The sequence below is a fragment of the Ursus arctos genome, unplaced genomic scaffold (assembly GCF_023065955.2).
Source record: "Ursus arctos isolate Adak ecotype North America unplaced genomic scaffold, UrsArc2.0 scaffold_1, whole genome shotgun sequence".
Classification (NCBI taxonomy): Eukaryota; Metazoa; Chordata; class Mammalia; order Carnivora; family Ursidae; genus Ursus; species Ursus arctos.
The window spans coordinates 54,036,041-54,057,635 of NW_026622763.1; the positions used below are offsets into that span (position 1 = coordinate 54,036,041).

General features: G+C 34.6%; 1 protein-coding gene across 13 annotated transcripts in view; it reads right to left on the bottom strand.

Annotated features, from left to right (window-relative positions):
* Positions 1-21,595, bottom strand: part of ATF2 (activating transcription factor 2) — a 95,922-nt gene that overhangs the window by 4,885 nt on the left and 69,442 nt on the right. For 4 of the 13 annotated variants that reach the window (XM_026492510.4, XM_026492511.4, XM_057318731.1 and 1 more), the window contains 2 exons: positions 16,603-16,708; positions 9,503-12,068 (listed from right to left, as the gene is read on the bottom strand). In XM_026492510.4, coding sequence (XP_026348295.1) covers positions 11,842-12,068; positions 16,603-16,708 — 333 coding nt within the window. In that variant the 3' untranslated portion in view covers positions 9,503-11,841. Of the gene's footprint in view, positions 1-742; positions 9,010-9,058; positions 9,117-9,502; positions 12,069-16,602; positions 16,709-21,595 lie in introns of those variants that run through there. The other 9 variants (XR_008961497.1, XR_007188437.2, XM_026492516.4 and 6 more) reach the window with 7 other exon arrangements.

The following is a 21,595-nucleotide window of genomic DNA, read 5'->3' on the forward strand; positions in this document are numbered from 1 at the left end:
ACATATTGCAAAATGATCACCACACTAAGTCTAGTGAACATCCATCACCACACACAGTTATAAAATTTTTTTCTTAGGATAAGAACTTTTAATATTTATTCCCTTAGCACCTTTCATGTATGCAGTACAATATTGTTAACTATAGTCACCATGCTGTACATTACATCCCTACTGGATTGGAAGTTTGTACATTTTGACCATTTGCACCCATTTGGACCATCCCCCCACACCCCTCCCTCTGGCAACCATCAATCTGTTCTCTGTATCCATGAGCTCAGGGGTTTTTTGTTTTTATCTTATTTTTTAAGATTCCACATAAAAGTGAGATCATACAGTATTTGTCTAGCTCTGACTTATTTCATTTAGCATAATGCCATCAAGGTTGATCCATGTTGTCACAAATGGCAAGATTTCCTTCTTTTTTATATTACTCCACTGTGTGCATATATACACATTGGATGTATATACACATTCATCCATCTATGAACACTTAGGTGGTCTCCGTGTACTGGCTATTCTAAGTAATGCTGTAATGAACATGAGGGTGCATATATTTTTTCAAGTTAGTGTTTTCATTTTCTTTGGATAAATACCCAGAAGTGGAATTGTGGATTATATGGTATTTCTACTTTTAATTTTTTTTTTTTTAAGAAACCCCCATTATCTTCTCCAGAATGGCCACACCAATATACATTCCCAACAGTGCACAAGGGTTCCCTTTTCTCCACATTCTCATCAACACTTTTTCTTTTTGATAACAGCCATTTGAAAGTTATATCTTATGTGGTTTTAATTTGCATTTCCTTGATGATTTGTGATATTGGCCATCTGTATATCTTCTTTGAAAAAATATTTGGTTCCTCTGCCATTTTTATATCAGATTTTGAGTTTTTGCTCTTGAGTAGGAGTTCTTATACTTGCTTTATATGAGTTCTTGATATATTTTGGATATTTCTCCTGATCAGACGCATGATTTGCAAATATTTTTTTCCCATTCCATAAATTGCCTCTTCATTTTGTTGTTGGTTTCCTTTGCTGTGCAGAAACCTTTCAGTCTGATGTAGTCCCACTGGTTTATTTTTGCTTTTGCTGCCTTTGCTTTTGCGGTCAAATCCAAAAACTCATCTCCAACACTGATGTCAAAGAGCTTACTCCCTATGTTTTCTTCTAGGAGTTTTATGGGTTAATTTTAGTGTATGGTTTATTGGTCTTTTCATTCTTTTGCATGTGACCCTCCAGTTCTCCCAACACCATTTCTTGAAGAGACTGTCCTTTCCCCATTGTATATTCTTGGCTCCCTTGTTTTAAAATGACCTTATATGCGTGACTGTACTGCCGAGCTGTCAGTTTTGTTCCATTGATCTGTGTCTGTTTTGATTATTACAGCTTTGTAATGTAGTTTGACATCAAGGGGAATGATGCCTCAGCTTTGCTCTTCTTTCTCAAGATTGCCTTAGCTATTTGGGGTCTTTTGTGGTTCTATACACATTTTAGAATTTTATATTTCTGTGACATTTTGATAGGGATTGCACTGAGTTTACAGATTGCTTTGGGTAGTAAGGACATTTCAACAATATTAATTCTTCCAGTCTGTGAGCACAGAATATCTTTCCATTTATTTGTGTCTTCTTCAATTTCTTTCATCAACATTGTATAGTTTTCAGCATATAGGTTCTTTGCTTCCTTGGTTAAGTTTATTCCTAGGTATTTTATTCTTTTTGATGCAACTATAAATCAGATGGCTTTCTTAATTTCTTTCTTCAATTATTAGCATATAGAAATGCAATAAATCTTTGTGTATTCATTTTGTAACCTGCAACTTTGCTGATTTCAATTATTAGTACTCCCAGGTTTTCTGGTGGAGTCTTTAGGGTTTTGTATATGTCATCTGTACATAGTGACAATTTCACTTCTTCCTTTGAAATTTGGATGTCTTTTATTTCTTTGTCTTGCCTAATTGCTCTGGCTAGGATTTCCAGTACTATGTTGAATAAAAGAGCAAGATTGGGCATCTTTACCTTGTTCCTGATGTTACAGAAACAACTTTAAGCTTTTCACTCCTGAGTATGTTAGTTGTGTCATATATGACCTTTATTATGTTAAGATAGGTTTCCTATATACTCACTTTGAGAGGTTTTATCATAAATGGATGTTGAATTTTGTCAAATGCTTTTTCTGCATCTTCTGAGATGATCATATGATTTTTAGCATTCATTTTGTTCATGTGGAATATCACACTGATTGATTTGGAGATATTGAGCCACACTTGCATCCCTGGAATAAATCCCACTTGATCATGAGGTAGTGTTCTTTTTTTTTTTTTTAAGATTTTATTTTTATTTATGAGAGAGAGAGAGAGAAAGCAAACATGAGTGCAGGCAGAGGAACGGGGCGGGGGGGGGGGGGGACAAGCAGACTCCACACAGAGTGTGCAGCCCAACATGGGACTGGATCTCAGAACCCTGGGATCATGACCTGAGCCAAAGGCAGATGCTTAACCAACTGAGCCACCCAGGGGCCTTGACTCTTTAATTTCAATGTGTGTATTTTTCACTTGTAAAAGTTCTATTGCTTACTTTTCAAATCTTCCTCTTTATATTTCATAGTGTCTTATTTTCTTACAGTTTTGATTTCTTCTTTTATTCATTAGTCATTTTAACATACTTGTATTTTCTTTCAGATTATTGTTTTGTTAGCTCAAGCTCTTGGTGCTCTAATCCTCCTGTTGTTTGCTAATCCTATTTTGTGGCAGTTTTGTTTGTTTGCTCTAACGTAAGACTCATTTTTAGTCAAGCAAATTTTTTCCCCCTATGACACTTCAGCATGACCTGGATTGCAGGAGTGTTCACTTGTAGAGATTTCGCTTTTGCCCAAAATGTATCCTGTTAATTTTTCAGCTTGATTTCCTAGACCATGTGGATGGTGTACACTGAAACGATGACACCCAACTGCACAGGGCAGGGGTGTTCCATTTTTCAGGGGAGACTTTTTAAACTGGGAACATATGCAGTAACAAACAAGCTTTCTTTTTCTTTCTTTGTGGGTGTGATCCTAAGGTACTCCTTTAATGTAAGGGTATAGTTTCAAAAATCAGACAGCCCAAGACTTCTTTGCCATCCCGATGGTAGATAAAATCCAAGTGCCTATGAGGTTATGGTCACTTGTTCAAACCATTGTACTGAATAAGTTCCCATAGGTCACAAAAGACATTCTTATTGCTAAATTAAGTGGCAAGTTGTATCTTCATAACCTTTGACATTTTTGTTGCATGTAAACCACTTGTCTTACATTTTGCTTTTCGTGTCTGTGGTGGAAAGAGCACTTTTGTTTGGGATTAGGAGAGGGGTTTATATATTGATCCTGCCACTTATTGGTTGTGTGGCACTGATTAAGTAACTCAACTTTTGAGGTTGATTTCTTACTTAAAATGAGGATGGGGTGCCTGGGTGGCTCGGTTGAGAATCCGACTCTTGACTTTGGCTCAGGTCATGATCTCAGGGTTGTGGGACTGATCCCCACGTTGGGCTCCACACTCAGTGGGGAGTCTGCTTGGGATTCTCTCTCTCCCTCTGCCCCTCCCCCCTGCACACACTCTCTCCAAAATAAATGATCTTCAAAAAAAAAAAATAAAATGAGGTAATGCCATCTTCATATGATTCAGAGGTTCTAATAAGTTAGTATCTGTAAAAGTACTTGATATATTGTAGAGCACCAGAGAAATGATTATATTATCTTGGGTCTCTTCTGACCACTCTTGCCTTTTCTCTCTTATTATAATCACATGGTAATATTCAAGACCTGATCTTCTACCTGTTTCCCATTACATCTTGTTTTTCAAATAATTCAAGATAATTCAGTCTCAGGATTTTAACGATCAACTTCTAAATCTCTGTTGTCAATTCTTTTTTCTTATTAAAACAATAGTATCATAGGGTTTTGATGACGCTTGAATGAGATAAATGGAGGTACCCTAGTAAACAATATACTCAATAGAGGCTATTATTACATTTTTATGCGCTTCCTGGATATTTATATTTTTTAAAATTCCAATATAACTAATATACAGTGTTATATTAGTTTCAGTTGTACAATAGAGTGATTCAACAATTCTATACATTACTCAGTGCTCATCCTGGTAAATGTACTCTTAACCCTTCACCTATTTCAACCCTCACCCCTCACCTCCTCTCTGGTAACCACCAGTTCTCTATATTTGAGTTTGGTTTTTTTGTATCTTTTTTTCTTTGTTCATTTGTTTTCTCAAATCCCACAAGTGAAATCACATGGTATTTGTCTTTATCTGACTTTTATTTCAGTTGGCATTATGTCCTCTAGATCCATCCACATTGTTTCAAATGGCAAGATTTCATTCTTTTTTATGGCTGAGTAATATTCCACTGAATACACACACCACTTCTTTATCCATTCGTTTATCAATGGATTTGGGTTGCTACCATGACTTGACTATTGTAAATAATGCTGCAATAAACACGCTGGGGTGCATATATCTTTTTGAATTAGTGTTTTAGTATTCTCTGGGTATGTATCCAGTAGTGGAATTACCGGATCATATGGTATTTCTGTTTTTAACTTTTTGAGGAACCTCCACACTGTTTTCCACAGTAGCTGCACCAGTTTGGATTCCCACCAACAGTGCAAAATTTGGGTTCCTTTTCCTCCACATCCTTGCCAACACTTGTTTTGATTCTTGTGTTTTTGATTCTGACAGGTGTGAGGTGATATCTCATTGTGGTTTTGATTTGCATTTCCCTGAAGATGAGTGATGTTGAGCATCTTCTCATGTGTCTGTTGGCCATCTGTCTGTCTTCTTTGGTGAAATGTCTGTTCACGTCTTCTGCCTGTTTTTTTAACTGGATTATTTGCTTTTTGGGCGTTAAGTTCTTTACGTATTTTTGATATTAATCCCTTATCAGATGTCATTTGCAAATATCTTCTCCCATTCAGTAGGTTGTCTTTTTGTTTTGTTGATAGTTTCCTTTGCTGTAGAGCTTTTTAATTTTGATGTAGTCCCAATAGTTTACTTTTGCTTTTGTTTTCCTTGCCTTAGAAGATATATCTAGAAAAATGTTGCTATGGCTGATGTCAGAAAAATTACTGCCTATGCTCTCTTCTAGGATTTTTTATGGTTTAAGGTCTCTCATTTAGGGCTTCAACCCATTTGAGTTTTTGTGTTTTGTGTAAGAAAGTGGTTCAGTTTCTTTTTTTTTTTTTGCAGGTAGCTATCCAATTTTCCAAATACCATTCGAAGAGACTATCTTTTCCCCACTGTATATTCTTGCCTCTTTTGCTGTTGATTAGCCATATAATTGTGAGTTTATTTCTGGGCTCTCTAATCTCTCCTGTTCGACCTATGTGTCTATTTTTGTACCAGTACCATATTGTTTTGATTACTATAGCCTTGTAGTATTTCTTGAAATCTGAGGTAGTGACACTTCCAGTTTTGTCCTTTTTCAAGATTGCTTTAGCTTTTTAGGGTCTTTTGTGTTCCATACAAATTTTAGTATTATTTGTTCTAGCTCTGTGAACAATGCTATCAGTATTTTGATAGGGATTGCATTAGAGCTATAGATTGTTTTGGGTAGTGTGTTAACAGTATTTATTCTCCCAATCCATAAGCATGAAGTATCTTTCCATTTGTTTGTGTCATCTTCAATTACTTTCACTGATGTTTTATAGTTTCCAGAGTACAGGTCTTTCACCTCCTTGGTTAAGTTTATTCCTAGGTACTTTATTCTTTTTGGTGCAATTAGAAATGGAATTGTTTTTCTTAATTTCTCTTTCGGCTACTTCATTATTAGTGTATAGAAATGCAACAGATTTCTGTTTGTTGATTTTGTATCCTGTGACCTTACTGAACTCATTCATCACTTCTAGTAGTTCTTTGGTGGAGTCTGGACATTTCATCTTCAAAATACTAAACACCTGTCCTTCCCAAATTAGCTCTCTTTCCCAACTTACTTATTCTTATAAGTGATACCACCATTCCTGTCTTTCAAGCCTGAAAAATGAAGTCTTCTTTCTTTGCTTTTCATCATCTCCCTTTTGGTCTATACATTCTATAGGTGTTTCTTGCAAAATATTTCTTACATCTATTCCTTTTGCTACTTATTGGCCCTTCTTCCCTAGTTTTTTTACAACTCATGCCTGAATTACTGCAACTTGGTAGCTGGTTTCCATTTGGGCCAGCCTTCCTATTATTGTCTGTTCCTTAAACCACTTTCCTAATGTCCCTTTTCTAAAAGTCAATGGTTTGCTAGGTTTTGTAGTTCCAATCAACTTAAAGGGCCCTCATAATCTAGACTACTAGTTGTAACAGGTATACAGATGTCTTTTACGCAAGTTCATATAGAGCAATGTTATTTTCAACAACAGCGCACTACTTTCGAGGCACTCGTACAGCATCTACAGATAAATAGGACAATTAATGAAGATGATACTGGAAACATATCTTCAAAATTGTTATCTAATGTTGCTTTGTCACAATACACTAGTCCATAAAAAAGAATTGCAGCCAGTTTTATTTACCTTTAATGTCATAGAAAAGATCTTTATCCAGCTTTGCTTATGTTAACAAGCTATTGATAAGGATATTTATGCTTTAGTGGATTGCCTCATGGTGCTAGAAGTCACCTCAGAAACCACTGGCTGAGCTGAATAAATTGAGATGTAAAAGTACTTCCCTAAAAATTTAGCAGTTGGGGAAAGTCAATAATTATCTGATTTTTTAAATGTCCAAATTAATTAATGCTAGGATAGTTATATTACCTTTTTCACTGATGTTATTTAATTAGACCCTCTGACAATTTTAACCAGCACAATTCCCAAAATGGACAGAGGAACTTTAGCTACATGTTTAAATTACATGTTTAAATTTAAAAAATTTATTGGCAGAAAAAAAAATCAAACAATACAGTAATAATGGATAATGCAAAAGGGTTTACTTTTGAAGATAAATGTACTGACACATTTTATTTCCTCATAAACAATGCATTTGTTCCCAATTCTGAGAAACTTACAATAGACAACTCAAATTCTGCTAAGTAAACCCCATTAAATAATTATTGCTTAATTTTTGTGTCAGGCCTTAGAAAACTGCATCTCTTCCTAATTTACATGCTTTTAAACAATTAGCAAAAATAATTTTAAAAGGTCCTCTTTTGGGAGAACATTCTTTTTTTGGTGGTGGGGGGGGAGTCTACTTTCACAGAAAGCGAAATCTAATGTAACTGAATAAAGTAAACCAACCTTTGACATAACTGACAGTTAAAAATGGGATTCAGACTCAAATACTTTCTCAAATAACTGAGGTAATGATGATAAAGCCACAGCAGCTATTTTGTTAAACAAATTCTAGCTCAAGGAATGGTCTTAAATGTAAAATTTAATGCAAAATAAAGAGGCAAGGGAAGGCATTGTGACCATGACCAGGGTGTATCAAGAAGACTTCCTTTTCTCAGAAAGCCATTGGAAAATTTTCATGTATATCTGAAGAAAAAAGATGCAACTCACTGGCCCGTTGTTGAACAACAAAATCCTCTTAGAGTGCCGTGACATATTTGATAATTTTACAACTAACATTTGATTTGGTGCTTTGGACTGCTACAATAGAATCAAACTATGCATATTTTCTCTTTTATTGTAGGTTCCAATGTCCCATGGCCTTTGTTATTTCAGAATTAATAAATCCTTTAGTTTTGAAACATTTTTTACTGATTGTTCTTTTTCTATGGCAACTCTATTGTAGTCTGGAAAGACCTGTACTTTTTTTAAATCATGTGAGAATTAGGGAATAAATTTGTATTTATTAATAGTTTAAAGAAATGATTTTTCATAACAACATCAGACACAAATGGTATAACTTTCCTTCAAAAGTAACCATTATCCTATGGTCAAGATAATCTAGAAATGTCAGATTTAAAATGTTTTTCTTCTAAATGTCTTTTAGAACTAATTGCTTTGATAACTGTGTCGTCTAGGCATTTTTTCTGTGTATCTGTGCATGTGTATATTTACATAAATGAAGGCTTAGAAGTAAACAGGATTCTCCCACAGTTATAATCTCACAAGTAAATTCTTAGTGTCAAGCATTAATCGCTACATAGCCTGAGATGTAGAATTAATAAAACTACATTTAACATTAAGTACACGCCAGAGACAAGATTATTTTCCTGTCCTCTGAAACAAATCAATGGCAACATGAGTTTGACCTTTTAATATTTCATCAAATTTTGTTAGAGGAGTACATCAGGTTGTCTTCATGAAATCTTTTATCTATAATCATGTAATCCAGATTAAGTACGTTCGTTAGAATGCATACCTTAATGTAAAATTTGGCTACGTGATCTATTGCATCTCTTCAGATTGGCTCAATCTGAAAAAGAAGACTGAAACATCACTTCACATGCTCTCTAGCCTCTGTTTCTTCAACAGTTAGTCCTGACCACTTCTAACATAATATACAATGTATTTAGTAGGTTAATTGTTTTTCCCCAATACTTTCCTGCCCACCCTCTTTAGAATGTAGCTCCACAAAGGCAGAGACTTTTGTGTTTGGGCTACTAGTGTATTCCAAGTGCCCAGAATAATGACCGACACACTTAGTTAAGCACTCATTCACTGAATAAAACAAAGTTGTACATGCATTCAGAGATATAACAGCATGGGAGTGGGGGAGCAAATCATCTTGCAGGCCACTTTATGGACTCCAGCTCTGAGTGCAATGAGGAGTGGGCTCCAGGATTTGGAGTAGAGAAATGCTACAAGCTGATTCACATTTGGAAAGCACTACTCTTAGCCATTGTACTGAGGATGGGCTACTGTGGGCAGGGTGAAAGCAAGCAGACAGTTACAAGGCAAATACAGTAACCTGGGTGAGAAAAAATGAGGACACGGATCAGGATGACAGCACTGTACGGGGTGAGAAGTGGTTGAATTCTTGATTGTTCTGAAGGAAAAGCCAATAGCGCTTCCTGATAGTTTGGAGGTGGGCTGTGAAAAAAGAGGAATCAAGGATGACAACAGAGTTGTCCCGGCTTACCCAAATGGAAGAATGGGGCTGTCATCAGTGCCCTCTGAAAGACTGCTGGAGAAGCACACTTGAAGAGAAGGTGGGAGATGATGAAGAATCAGTGCTGGACATGTCATACTGAATTATAGTTGACACACAATGTTGGACATATTATGTTTAAGACGTTTTGTTAGGCAGTTGCCAAGAGATGCCAAAGGCTCTGTGTGTGGCTGTAGTTGAGGGAATGTTCCAGGCTGGGGAACACTGTATATGAATGGGGTTTAATGAATGTAGGGAAGAATAAGGCCTGAGCACCCTGCAGCTGAAGTCTCTGAGAAGGAATGAATTTTATCACATAAACAGAAAGACTACCTGGTTCTTCTCAGGTAATAAACATCCTGAAGGAAAAAAAAAAACAACCCATAACATTATCAGGTGATGTTACTTTATGAAAGATAGGTAAGGACAAGCAAATTATGAACATAATTTAAAGATAGAATTTATTCTCTGATGGTTTACTCATGCAAACTGCACATAAAAGAAAGTAGTACAGTTTGTGTAACATTGCAAATATAAGGACTCAAAATGCTAGGTACAGAAGTAGTGTGACATCTTGAAAGTCAAAATGGAATTTGTGTTTATACAACTAATAATGATTTTTATTTGCTGAGTACAGACTGATTTACAATGAAAGTTTTGCTAACCTTGGTAAGTTCATTAACCGTTTACATGACTTCTTACATCTATGTAGTTTTATTTTACAGTTGCAAGAATTCCTGTTACCAAAAAACTTTAACTTGCATAAATAATAAGAGAAAAATGTACTGAAGGACTTAGGAGAGTGAAAAAATTGAGGCTTTTCCTAACCCATTCGAACTACAATAAAAAATAGCCTTCTTGCAGAATTCATATTTTGTGCCTTTGAGATCAACTCCTTAGCATAACTATGGCAAAGTCACGATTAGAAATTCATTACTTTAAAATTATAAAATCTGTTAAAAATAAAAAAAAATTTAGAAGTAGGATTATCAACTAAAAATGCTCACTTTTAATAAGCCAAACAATAAAAATCCTATTATCTTCATACCTAAAAAGTCCTGAAATGTCATTTGTATAATTTGAATGTTTCCCAGTTTGGAACTTAGGCAGGTGGGATATTTCCTTGAATTATCAAGGATATTCGACATAGGTTTTTTAAATGTCAGTCTCGTTAGGAGATGGCACTGAGACATTCGTAAATAGTGTAGTATAGATGCAGAACAAACTACACAACTTATTATAAATGCATTACAGATATTTACATAATGGAATCCTGCTTGAAAGCCAGAAGTTGCTACTGGGTAGGACTCATAACTATTTTACAAAGTTTTCTTACACACATCTACTACTTTATTTTTAACAATTTAGTTCTATTTTAAAATATTGTACTGTATTTTGAACATAACTGCAGAATAAAAATAGATAATGGCACATTAGAAAACTCAGTATCCCACAGATGATTGGATAATGAGAAAAGTGTACCTACAATCATCTCATCAGAAACAAACTACATCATGGAATGTTAGTTATCCAAGCCTGCACAGTAATGACATTTTAAATTGCAATCATCTATTGGCCAGCATCACACTGAAGGCATCGTTAAACATTCAAGCAAAGACTGCTGGCATAAACTATTGAAAGAAACACACACACACACACACACACACACACACACACTCTCTCTCTCTCTCATCCACTCTTGCTTCCCACATTATAATTACATTGTTCTAAAGATAGATACTGATTTTTTTCCCACGAGAAACGTTATCAAAATTTGCTACTAAAAGATGACAGTGCTTTCACAAGAATAAGTACAAGTTAGCTTGCAAGTACAAGACAATGGGGGTAAACAGTCTTAAATTTTCTAAGTAATTTTTAGGCTTTTTCTGGCAACCATACCATACTTGATTATGCATAAACTTCTCAGTTTGTAACCTGAAATCTGCAAAAAAAAAAACCAAAACCTAATTTCAAAAAATTAAGATATTGGATAACCCTGTATCGCAGATTATATGATTTTGTATTTTAATAGCCTCAAAACATAGGGTTTAAAATACTGCATTTAAGACTTGAAAAATAGTCATTTTGAAATGATAAAGGATTCCAAAATTCATGTCTACTTAAAATCTTAAAGAAAACACACGATTAATGATCTTGATTTAGTTTCAGAGTGTGCATAAAAGCATCGTATGTCTCTTATCATGTTTCACTCACTTAAAAAGTGTTCTCCACTGGTTTTCCTTTTGCATAATGTGCAAAATAAAAGGCAAAAAAGATTAAAAGCAAATCTCTATCTTTCTCTTGCTAGTGCTTTATGACCTTGTTAACATTACAAAGTCAACAGGGACTATGCAGAACTTTGGTATAAATGATAAACAATACTACCATCACAGTTGAGGATTAAGAGGTGGTCAAAAGAAATGGAAGTGGGAAGAGATTCAGTAACACCCCCATTTATTAAAACACCACCAAATTAAAAGTGAAATAAACCACAATGAATTATAATACAATTTACACATTGAGCACAGAAAATTAATAAATCTAACAATATTTATAAAAAAAGCAAAATCAGTCTTTTTCCAGAGACTAAAAACTGTTGTTCAGTCTGATCATCAACTGCTGCTACACCAACTTTAGAGCCAAATCTAATTTCAAGTAAAAAAAAAAAAAAAATTTACAACCACAGATTTCGCATAAATGGAAACTGGTCTTTCCTTGATTTCCCTTTGAAGTCACTAATGAGTATCTAAAACTGCCGCACTGCAGGTTTTTAATCAACTTCCTGAGGGCTGTGACTGGGAGGCAGGAGCCATAACAATCTGCGAAAGCGCAGGCTCTGTACTCTGGTCCGCCATCTGCGTGAGCACCGAGGTGGCCACAGCCTCGGCCTTGGAGGTCGAACTGACTCCATTGGATGTGCTGACAGAACTATGCTGTATAGCTTCCGTATGTGGACTACTTGGCACTGACAGGTCTTCTGAACTATCATCTTTATCGGCGGCTGAGTGGAAAAAAGAAATGTTACTATTTCTTAAAAACATCTGTAAGAATGTGTCAGTCGTTTGTCAGTATACAGAGTGAAAAGTTCAGCTTTCACTAAGTTGGTTATTGAGCTAAGTTATATGACGGGCCTGAGTAAGTGAAAGGTGGCTCTAAGTCAGAAGTAGGCAGTTTCACCACAACAGATCAAATGAAGGTACACAACTAGGCACAGCGAGGCATCTGTGTGGCCAGTGCCTCATAGAACAGAGTTGAATAGAAAATCAGGTAGGAATTTGGGAGATAGCCTTTTACAGATACAAACACTTATCAATAACAGAATTAACGAAACCAGTCTGTTTGCCTACATGCCATTCTCATTAAAAGATTAAAAAAAATTTATAACCACATTCATAAACAAAATGAATTCTTACATACAAAGTACATTTTCAAATTATTCCCTCTGCATTCTACAGAACTATATTTATTCTGGCTGACTTTCCATCTACTGCAGCAATGGGTGATTACAACACCTGATTCTAATGATGCATCCACATGAGAATAATCAATATTTAGAATCTAAATGCCACCAGCTGTTATAGCTCCATGAATTAATTGGGGTTCAAATAAAAAATTATATAAAACTCTAGACACTGCAATGGAAAAGATATTCAGAAAGGGGCTTTCTAAGTATTTATGAAAAGCTACCAACTTTCTTTCAGGCTTGAACAATGAATCTCCTACGCCTTTCTCATTTTAAAAGGATAGAATCCAGTAATTTCATTTAGTGAAAAATTTGATATGCACAACACACAAGCGGTTATAGTGTATGTAACTTATGAGATACAATGATAACATGAACCAATAATGTGAACCCAGTCCCAAACTTAAGAGAACACTGCCAATAACGATGCTTCCTGGAGGATCCTCTTCTTCTCATCAAAGGTAATCACCACTCTGATGGTTCTTTAACCATTCCCTTGTTTTTTGTTTGAAGCTTTACCAAATAGGTACGTATCCCTGTATAATATTATTTAGCTTTGTTTATCTTTGAACATCCTGAAAACAGTATCATGCTGGATGTATTCTTTTGTACTTTTCACCTGGCATTAAAACAATTTTTATTTAGTGCTTAAAAGTAACAAGCAGGCTTTCCATCAAATCTGACAATGCATAATGACCTGCTTACTAATGGCCAGGTGCCTATTCTGAAACTCAATTATTAAAAGATCATGGACCCTATGAAGCAGGACTTATCCCATAACTTGTGATGCAGAAGACAGAGGGGGAGAAACCTGGTCAGCTTGATTTCAGTTCAAATAAGATTCCTCATTTTGAGAGTTTTCTGAAATATAGTACTTACAGAATTTTGGCAAGTTTGCCTCAAATCCATGCATTTTTGTAAAGCAGTTTTTAAAATGTATCAATTAGAATCCATTTTCTCTATAAATCCACTATAAATGCAAAAATGATAACTCAAGATAAAAATCTCACCTCAAGTTACAATAAAAAAAATCACAATCAATAATCCTTTTAAAATTTTATAAAGCAGAAAAGATACTTTTCTGATGAAGCAATAACAAATGTTACAAAATATTTATAATTCAGTTGAACAGCCAATACAACAGTTATGTGGTTCAAAGAAACCCAAACCCTGGCAATGATACTTTAACTGAAAAGAATACTAAAAAGTTCTATTTCACCACTCTTCTTCAACAGCAAACAAATTGACCTTTCTCTCAATGTTAAGTTCTAGGGATACACCAGCTTTCAAAAATAAAGAGGCTGATCTGTGATGAGGGGTATAAGGAAATGTAAATATACAGTGGAGGCAAGGACTCAGAATGAAACAGTAAATTGTAAGGACAGGTGTCTCTCTCCAGACTTTCAGAATTCGGTAAAGCAAATCCTTAGGCTGTACAAAGCATCAGGTACTCACTTATAAATGACACAATTATAAATTTTATGTATATAAAATAACTTTATGTGATATACCTGTACCTATGTCCACTTCTAGAAGGTGAGGAGAGAAAAATCATTAGTATAATCATAAGCCCTAAATGATATGAGATCTTACTGTACTCCAAGAGCCATTTGCAGCCCTAAAGCTACAAAACCCCCAGCTGTTTGACAATTCACACTACGAAGTTTTCTACCTATGTTCACACATATTTTCACGAATGAAAATATAAGCTCTCAATTACATGTAGGGCCCAAAAAGCTTTCCTTCCCACTTAAGATTACAGAAACAAGTGAAACATCATTTTAATTATGCCCAGAGATGCAGCGAAAATATGAATTAATGGTAACAAGATCACTCTTGTGCTTTATTCTTCATAGAATCCAAACATTTAAAATGTATTCATATTTTCATTCACGTTTTATACTATTTGATTGTTAATGTGACCCCAATTGTCAGGGTTTTCCCACATCAGGGGTTCCCATCCTACAAGGTGGGGACTTTGAGCCTTAGAACTGAGACCCTATGTATGTGCTTTTATACTGTCACCTTTACCTGAAAGATTCTGTAATATTCCTTAATTTCTATTAAACTTTAATTTCACAAATGTTTGTGAAACAAATAGTGTTAACTATTCCAATTCACCACCATTAGCAATAGCTGTGTGCTACAACATGAAGTGTTAGAGATCTGTAAATTTCCCCACATTTTCTCTAAGATTTAAATATTCACTTAGTCAGTCTATCTACCTTGACTACTAAACAGAGAAGTCACATTTTTTTCCTAAGACTTCAAGTTTGAAAAGAGAAATTACTTTAAAATTTCTACAAAACCCAATTATCTCCCAAGAGTTGAAGAGAACTAATTTTATGCTAAAACTAAATTTTTACTTCAGTCTATTTGACTATATAGATGACTAGACAGAAAAAAAGGCAGGAATAACTCCAAACATCAAAAATGTCTTATTCATTTCTTACAGTCTATACAACCTGGCATAATACATATCCCCTAAAAATTTACTAATCTAGACTTTCAGTTTATTTAAGGGTATATACGGCATATAAACCCTTACATCTATAATCTTTATAAAAACATCTTAATAAATTATTGCTTAAAATGAAAAATTGGCTTGCCTTTGCTGAGCATATGCTGCCTTGATTATAGTGATAAAACTGTTGGGATTATCCAAGAGATTATCTAAGATTAAAAAATTGCACATGAGATAAATTTTTAGTTGGATATAACTGAAAAACTCATTTTCCTTCTAATTTTGTAGAATCATTTGTATATTTCTTTTTGAATGATCAAAATTCAAGAGAGCTCTCTTGTTAAGAAAATCATATATGCATAATGCTGAACTCAGTAGCTTCTATAGGAAATTATGTTGTTAAGTCAGATGGGAACCATAACGGCCTCATCCCTGCAGCAATCATTGTTAATACAAACCCCAAACACATTTCTATATGGGTCCAATTTAATCCACAATGTGTTTCACCATCCTGTGAAAATGACTAGATATCAAAGGACTGAGATTTATTTGCTCAAAACTGACAAAAATCAATGTTCTAAATATATATGGCAATAGAGAGTTGCTAAATCTACTGAATCTTTTAAATTAAAAAATATTGCCCATTCTGATGAAACTGCTTACAATGACTACAAGTAAAGATGGTGGCCATTAAGTTTTATCGTGAGCACCTGAGGAACTGTTTGCATCCAATACAAAATGTTTCTTTCTTTTGAATTACTGACACTGGCAAATTAAAATGAAGTGGATACATATGGTTGAAACAATCTTCGCATTTACAAATATCCTGAAATATCACTAAATCATAAAAACGAAAGCTGTGGGTTATATATTATGAATGTTGCCTAATGCATTCCCAGCTCTGTTATTTGTTACGAATTTGTGTACGATGGACAAAATTGGCCATTTATTCAAGAGTAACAGCTGGCTCCGATATTGTGCATCTTATCAAAAAAGGACATTACAAGAAGGAAAAAGCACAATTAACCTTTAAAATGCTGAAAAGAGAAGAACCTCATTTTGGGGAAAACATGTAAGAGAAAACTTATAAGCAGATAATTTAGTGTTCTATTTTAGCATTTTTATGACTAAAAGACTCAATATAAAGATTCACAACAATATAAAAATTGCACAATGCTGATGTTTAATAAAGAACAAAAGGATCTGATACTGTAAATGGGTACTATATATTGTTAAGTGAAGATAGTTAATTTAAAAAAAAATTACTGAATGGAGGGCTGAAAAAGAAATAGTGTTTCACTCTGTCATTCTAAGACAAAATGTTACTCTGGGAAGATAAAATATCATCAGTACTTACAGTATATTTTAAATTATTAACCTGTTTTGTTGATGCGTAGTAATCCCTAGGAAAAAAGCTAGAAATAGGAAAATTCAAAAACTCAACTCTAAAAAGTATATTCCCCATTCCATAATAACCTTGCAGAAGTTCTGATATTTAATATTAAATATTAGAACTGCAGTCTCTGTTTTTTTTAATGGTAGCTTGGTTCGCTCTGGCAATATTTCAATGATGTAGCCTAAGGCTATAGGTAATGGACCATTACTCACTATGATAGCCAGATTTCTTCTGCATGGCGGTTACAGGGCAATCTTTATGAGCCAGAAGAAGCTGTTTCAGCTGTGCCACTTCATTTCTCAGCAGGGTGACTTCACTCTAGAGAAGAAACAACTTATGTACCTTAACAGCACCAGACTAAACATTTCTTACTCTTTATAACAAGTGAAAATTAAGACTATCAGTTATCTTTAACAGAATATCAAGGAATAAATAAAATATACTGCTTAAATAGGTTTAATCAGTACATATCAGTTCTATATTTTAGCATTTGTACAAAGACTGCAACTTGTATAAAAATTTAAATGAGATAATGACATGACTGGATAACATATTTCAAAGTTTTTACATTACCATTTGCCTTGGGACTGCTTATATATTACAGGTTACCTGTAGAAGGTATTTTTTTTACTTGTGTTGCATGTTCTTTTGATTATTTGAAAAATTAGAAACATCAAGGGAATCAGAATGGATTTTCACTGACTCTGTGAACTGGAAAATGAAAAATTTATCCTGGAAATTCAATTAGGCAAGTTTCAAGTTTTCCAGAAACTATGAAGAGCTCCACAGGGGAAACTACAATAACTAAAGAATCATGGATACCTAAAATGCAGCAAGGCCCTGTGTTGGACACAGAACCAATGAAAGTAGATGTAATATCTAAACAGCTCAGTTTCCCTAGATCTAGGTAATTTGTACACATCTAAATTTACATCTGATAAATTAATGGTGAATTGTCCTAGTCCCTATTTTTTAAAAAGATTTTATTTATTCACTTACTTTAGAGGGAGGGCACAAGTGAGGGGGGGAGCAGAGGAAGAGGGAGGGGGAAGGAATCCCAAGCAGACTCCACGCTGAGCCCAACGTGGGGCTCGATCCCATGATCCCCGAGATCATGACCGGAGAGTTGGGACGCCTAACTGACTGAGCCACCCAGGCACCCTGTCCTAGCCCTTATTAAAAAATGAGGACTTCAGCCTTTGTTTTGGATGCATTAATCTGGTAGATTCTATATAAAACTTCCAAGTTAAGAGATTCCATTTAATTCCTTTTGGTCACCCCCAAATACTAAAGATACATAAATTAGTGATAATTACCAATACTCAAGAGTTAGAAATAATATGAATTTAACAAAATGGTAAAGAATTCTTAATTTACAAACACCACAACTTATCTGAACTTATATTAACCTTAAGTATTCAGTTTTCATCTAAGAACCCAAAATTAAAGAAATATAACAAGCGTGTATACTTTTGTAAAAGCTCAGGCACTTGTTTTCCAACCCGTGGTCTCCTAACCAGAAAGCTGAATGTAAAATAATTTAGCAGGTTAGACTCATTAGGTGCCCTTAAGTGATCAATGAGAGAACCATAAAAATTCAAAGAATAAAAGTTAAGCAAGTCTGTTGGTTCAAATAGTTCCTCACACCCCTGTAACAACAAACTGCAACAATAAAGCACAGAACAAAAACCGATGCTCACATTAACTCTAAACATTAAATAAAGGCTAAATTGTGTTTACAATATTGTATTTGAGACAAGAATGGTATGTAGTGATCAAAAATACAAAAGGGGAATTTTTAGTGTTTAGAGTTTTACTTTAAAAAAATAAGCTGTTTAGAAAACTCATTTCTTTGGAACACTGCAGTCATTAGTGTCAATACCACTAATTATATAGCTCTTTATTAATGACACCCAAAATGAGAAACCATGTTATGAATAATCTTATAATATCCAAAATTTCTCCCTCTCTGCCATGTCAGCTTGATTTTGAGACTCCTGTGTCACAGCTTTCTCTCATTAATTTCTGTAACATGAAATACAGCTGGATACGTATTTTTAGTCCACAATATATAATCTCTTATAATCTGGTGCCTGTGGCCACCCTTTCACATTAGTTTGAACCTATGGGAAAAAAATCAGTATTTAATCGTTTTGACCTATACAAATTGAAGTTTTGTAAATACACCCTTTTGTCTCTACCTAGAAAAGCTTTCCTCTCCTTTTTCTTGCCTTGCTAATTTTTTCATTCATCTTTAACAGTCAACTCAGTATAGTATAAATTTGGATAGGAAAAGAAGTCCATTTCTGTGCTCCCAGGCCCATATGCACAGACATGTACCTTTACATAGTATTTACTACACAGGACTGTTAATTTTTGGTTTACTTGTTTGCCACCTCTGCCAGATTGGGAATTTCTCAAGGGCAGGGTCATCTTTGCTCTTTGCATCCCCAGAGTACAACACACAGCCTAGCATAGACTGAGTACACAGTTATATTTTAGAACCATGAGTATTTCTAAGTCCAGGGGGAGGGGAAAAATTCCAAAGACAGTGAAACAAAGTTACTTAAGTAATATAAAATTGGTCAGAGGTCCTAATTTCATTATTTATATCAACAACCTCACCAATGTAGCTGCACTGTTAATTTTCTGAGACATAAAATGAAAACTGGCATATTTTACAGTATCATCTCAATTACACAATTTTAAAAATCACAAATGCCCTTTCTCCTAAATATTCTATATAGACATTCAGGATAAACCATATTATGATATTTTTTGTCGAAGTAAAAATTTTGGTAAGATAAAGCAGATGCTGAAAAAAATTGTTATTGTGGTTTAAAATAAAATGTAAATTACTTTGGCATTGTCTGTACCATTGCTCCATTCCATCTGTAGCTACTCAAAGGTTAATTATATACTATGAAAAACAAAAAAAAAGTGTTTTTTTTTTTACAGTTTATGTGAAGCACGTTAGACTGATAAAATCATGACAGACTAGCCAACTGATTAATCTATCAAATCTTTTCACTGATACCTGGCCATAGGTTTAGGACCCAGTATTCCATAAATTTATCATCTTTGACTTTCTAGTTCCGCCACTACCCTCAGAATTAAAGAAACGATATTGGATAGTTTCTTCATTGCTGAAGATAGGATTTTCTTCATGTTTAGCCTACACAAAAATCAATGATTAAGTGTCAAGATTGCCATCACACAGTTCCAAGGATTGTCACGGATGTAAAACCTTACACTTGAGAACAAAATATTTGTTTGTAACAATAGAAAAAAAGATGACAGGTTTCTTAATACTTTGGAAATACCTTGCAAAATGAATGGGAATGACCCTTCTCTTATTCTCCTTCAGAGTATTCTCATACTTCAATTAATTGTTTCGTGTCTGTCTCCTCTGCTAGACCACAAATTCTGTAAGTGCAAGGACGATGTCTTTTTCACTGTTGTATATCCTGTGTCTAATAACATGCCCTACACACAATAGATGCTTAATGACAGAATGAATAATAAATAACTAGCATTTGCACAGTGTAGTTTTGGTTTTTTTTAAAGATTTTATTTATTCATTCGACAGAGAGAGAGACAGCCGGCGAGAGAGGGAACACAAGCAGGGGGAGTGGGAGAGGAAGAAGCAGGCTCCCAGCAGAAGAGCCCGACGTGGGGCTCGATCCCAGAACGCCAGGATCACACCCTGAGCCGAAGGCAGATGCTTAACGACTGAGCCACCCAGGCGCCCCTGCACAGTGTAGTTATAACAGACTTCTCTATACCCTCTCTTTCATTTGATCTTCATAGCAGTACTTATTCTAGGAGTATGACAGATGGGGAAGTAAAGGCTCAAAGACTTTTAGTAAGGCCTAGTAAAAAGAAGTACTAGGTCTCACACTCATAATAAAATGTATAAAGTAGTAGTGGCATCACTGTTACCCTTTCTCCCTCTAGAACTTGGTTAAAACTCAGTGGAAAGAAGGCCTTGATGGCACTGAACACTATTTTTTTTAAGGAATTAAAACAAACAGGTTTAGCATCTTCCAATTGTCACCATTCCTTTATATTTCAAGTAATAAATACTGAGATAAAATACAGTTTGGGTATCAGAAATAAAAGATTTGATCCCTTTCAAGTCAACAGAGCAATAACAAAACCTTTTCTGTATCATTAACTTATGAGTGAAAACTCCTCACATATCCAGCTATGAAAGAATGTTTTTTTTTTTTTTTTAGAATTTATTGAGCTTCTACTCCACACATAGTTCGCAATACCTAAGTTTTAAAAGCAAAATCCACAACAGAAACTCCCAAGTTTTATAGAAGGAGCTACTATTAGTAAAGAATCTGCCTTTGTTCACAAAGGAAACATGCTGAAATTGTTGGCTGAAAACAAAATTCCAAAATGAGTGTAACTGAAAAAGCCACAGAGGTGAAAATTCTTTCAAGTGAAAGACAACAAAATCATATATTATCTTTAAAAATGTAATAACTGATAACCAACAGTATCCAAGTTTTGGTCTAGATTGCCATGTCTCTAATACAATTTGATGAAATTGCCTTTTTAGCAACAATTTTAGAAAGCTAAAATATAATTAAATTCAGTGAGTGGGGCAAGAGAGTTGAATAATTAATGTTCTTTAAAACCTAATATGTATTCAGTAAAAATATGCACAGTCACACCTGAATACTTATTAAAATTTATTTGTAACATATAAGTAACCATGGGTCATTACTGCCCACTATACTGATCACTAAGCCCACTAAGCCTGTATGTCACGTGAAGGATTATTAAGGAAATGTAGAATTGATGAGTGTTTTCACATAAAGTAGAGTTTAATTATTTCTCTGACATTCAATTTTCTTTACAAGTCATTCTGTTCTTCACAGTTAACGGTTTTGATGTTGGCAGACTGAAATTTTTTCTCCCTGAATCTATCATAAGCATGTTATTAACTCCTTACACTCTGAAAACCAGAATCTGTCACTTTTTAAAACTGTTTTTGTTATATTTGATAACTAAAAAACAACAAAAAATAAAAATCATTTATCCACTTGAAACAATAGAGAAAGTCATAATTGAAGCACCTTTCTTCCCAAATCGTTCATGCTCTCAACAGCCTCTTCACCACTTACTCCTGGTACATGTCATTCCTAAAATTCTACTTATAATTTAGGGACTCATTCCTATCCCGATTTCCAC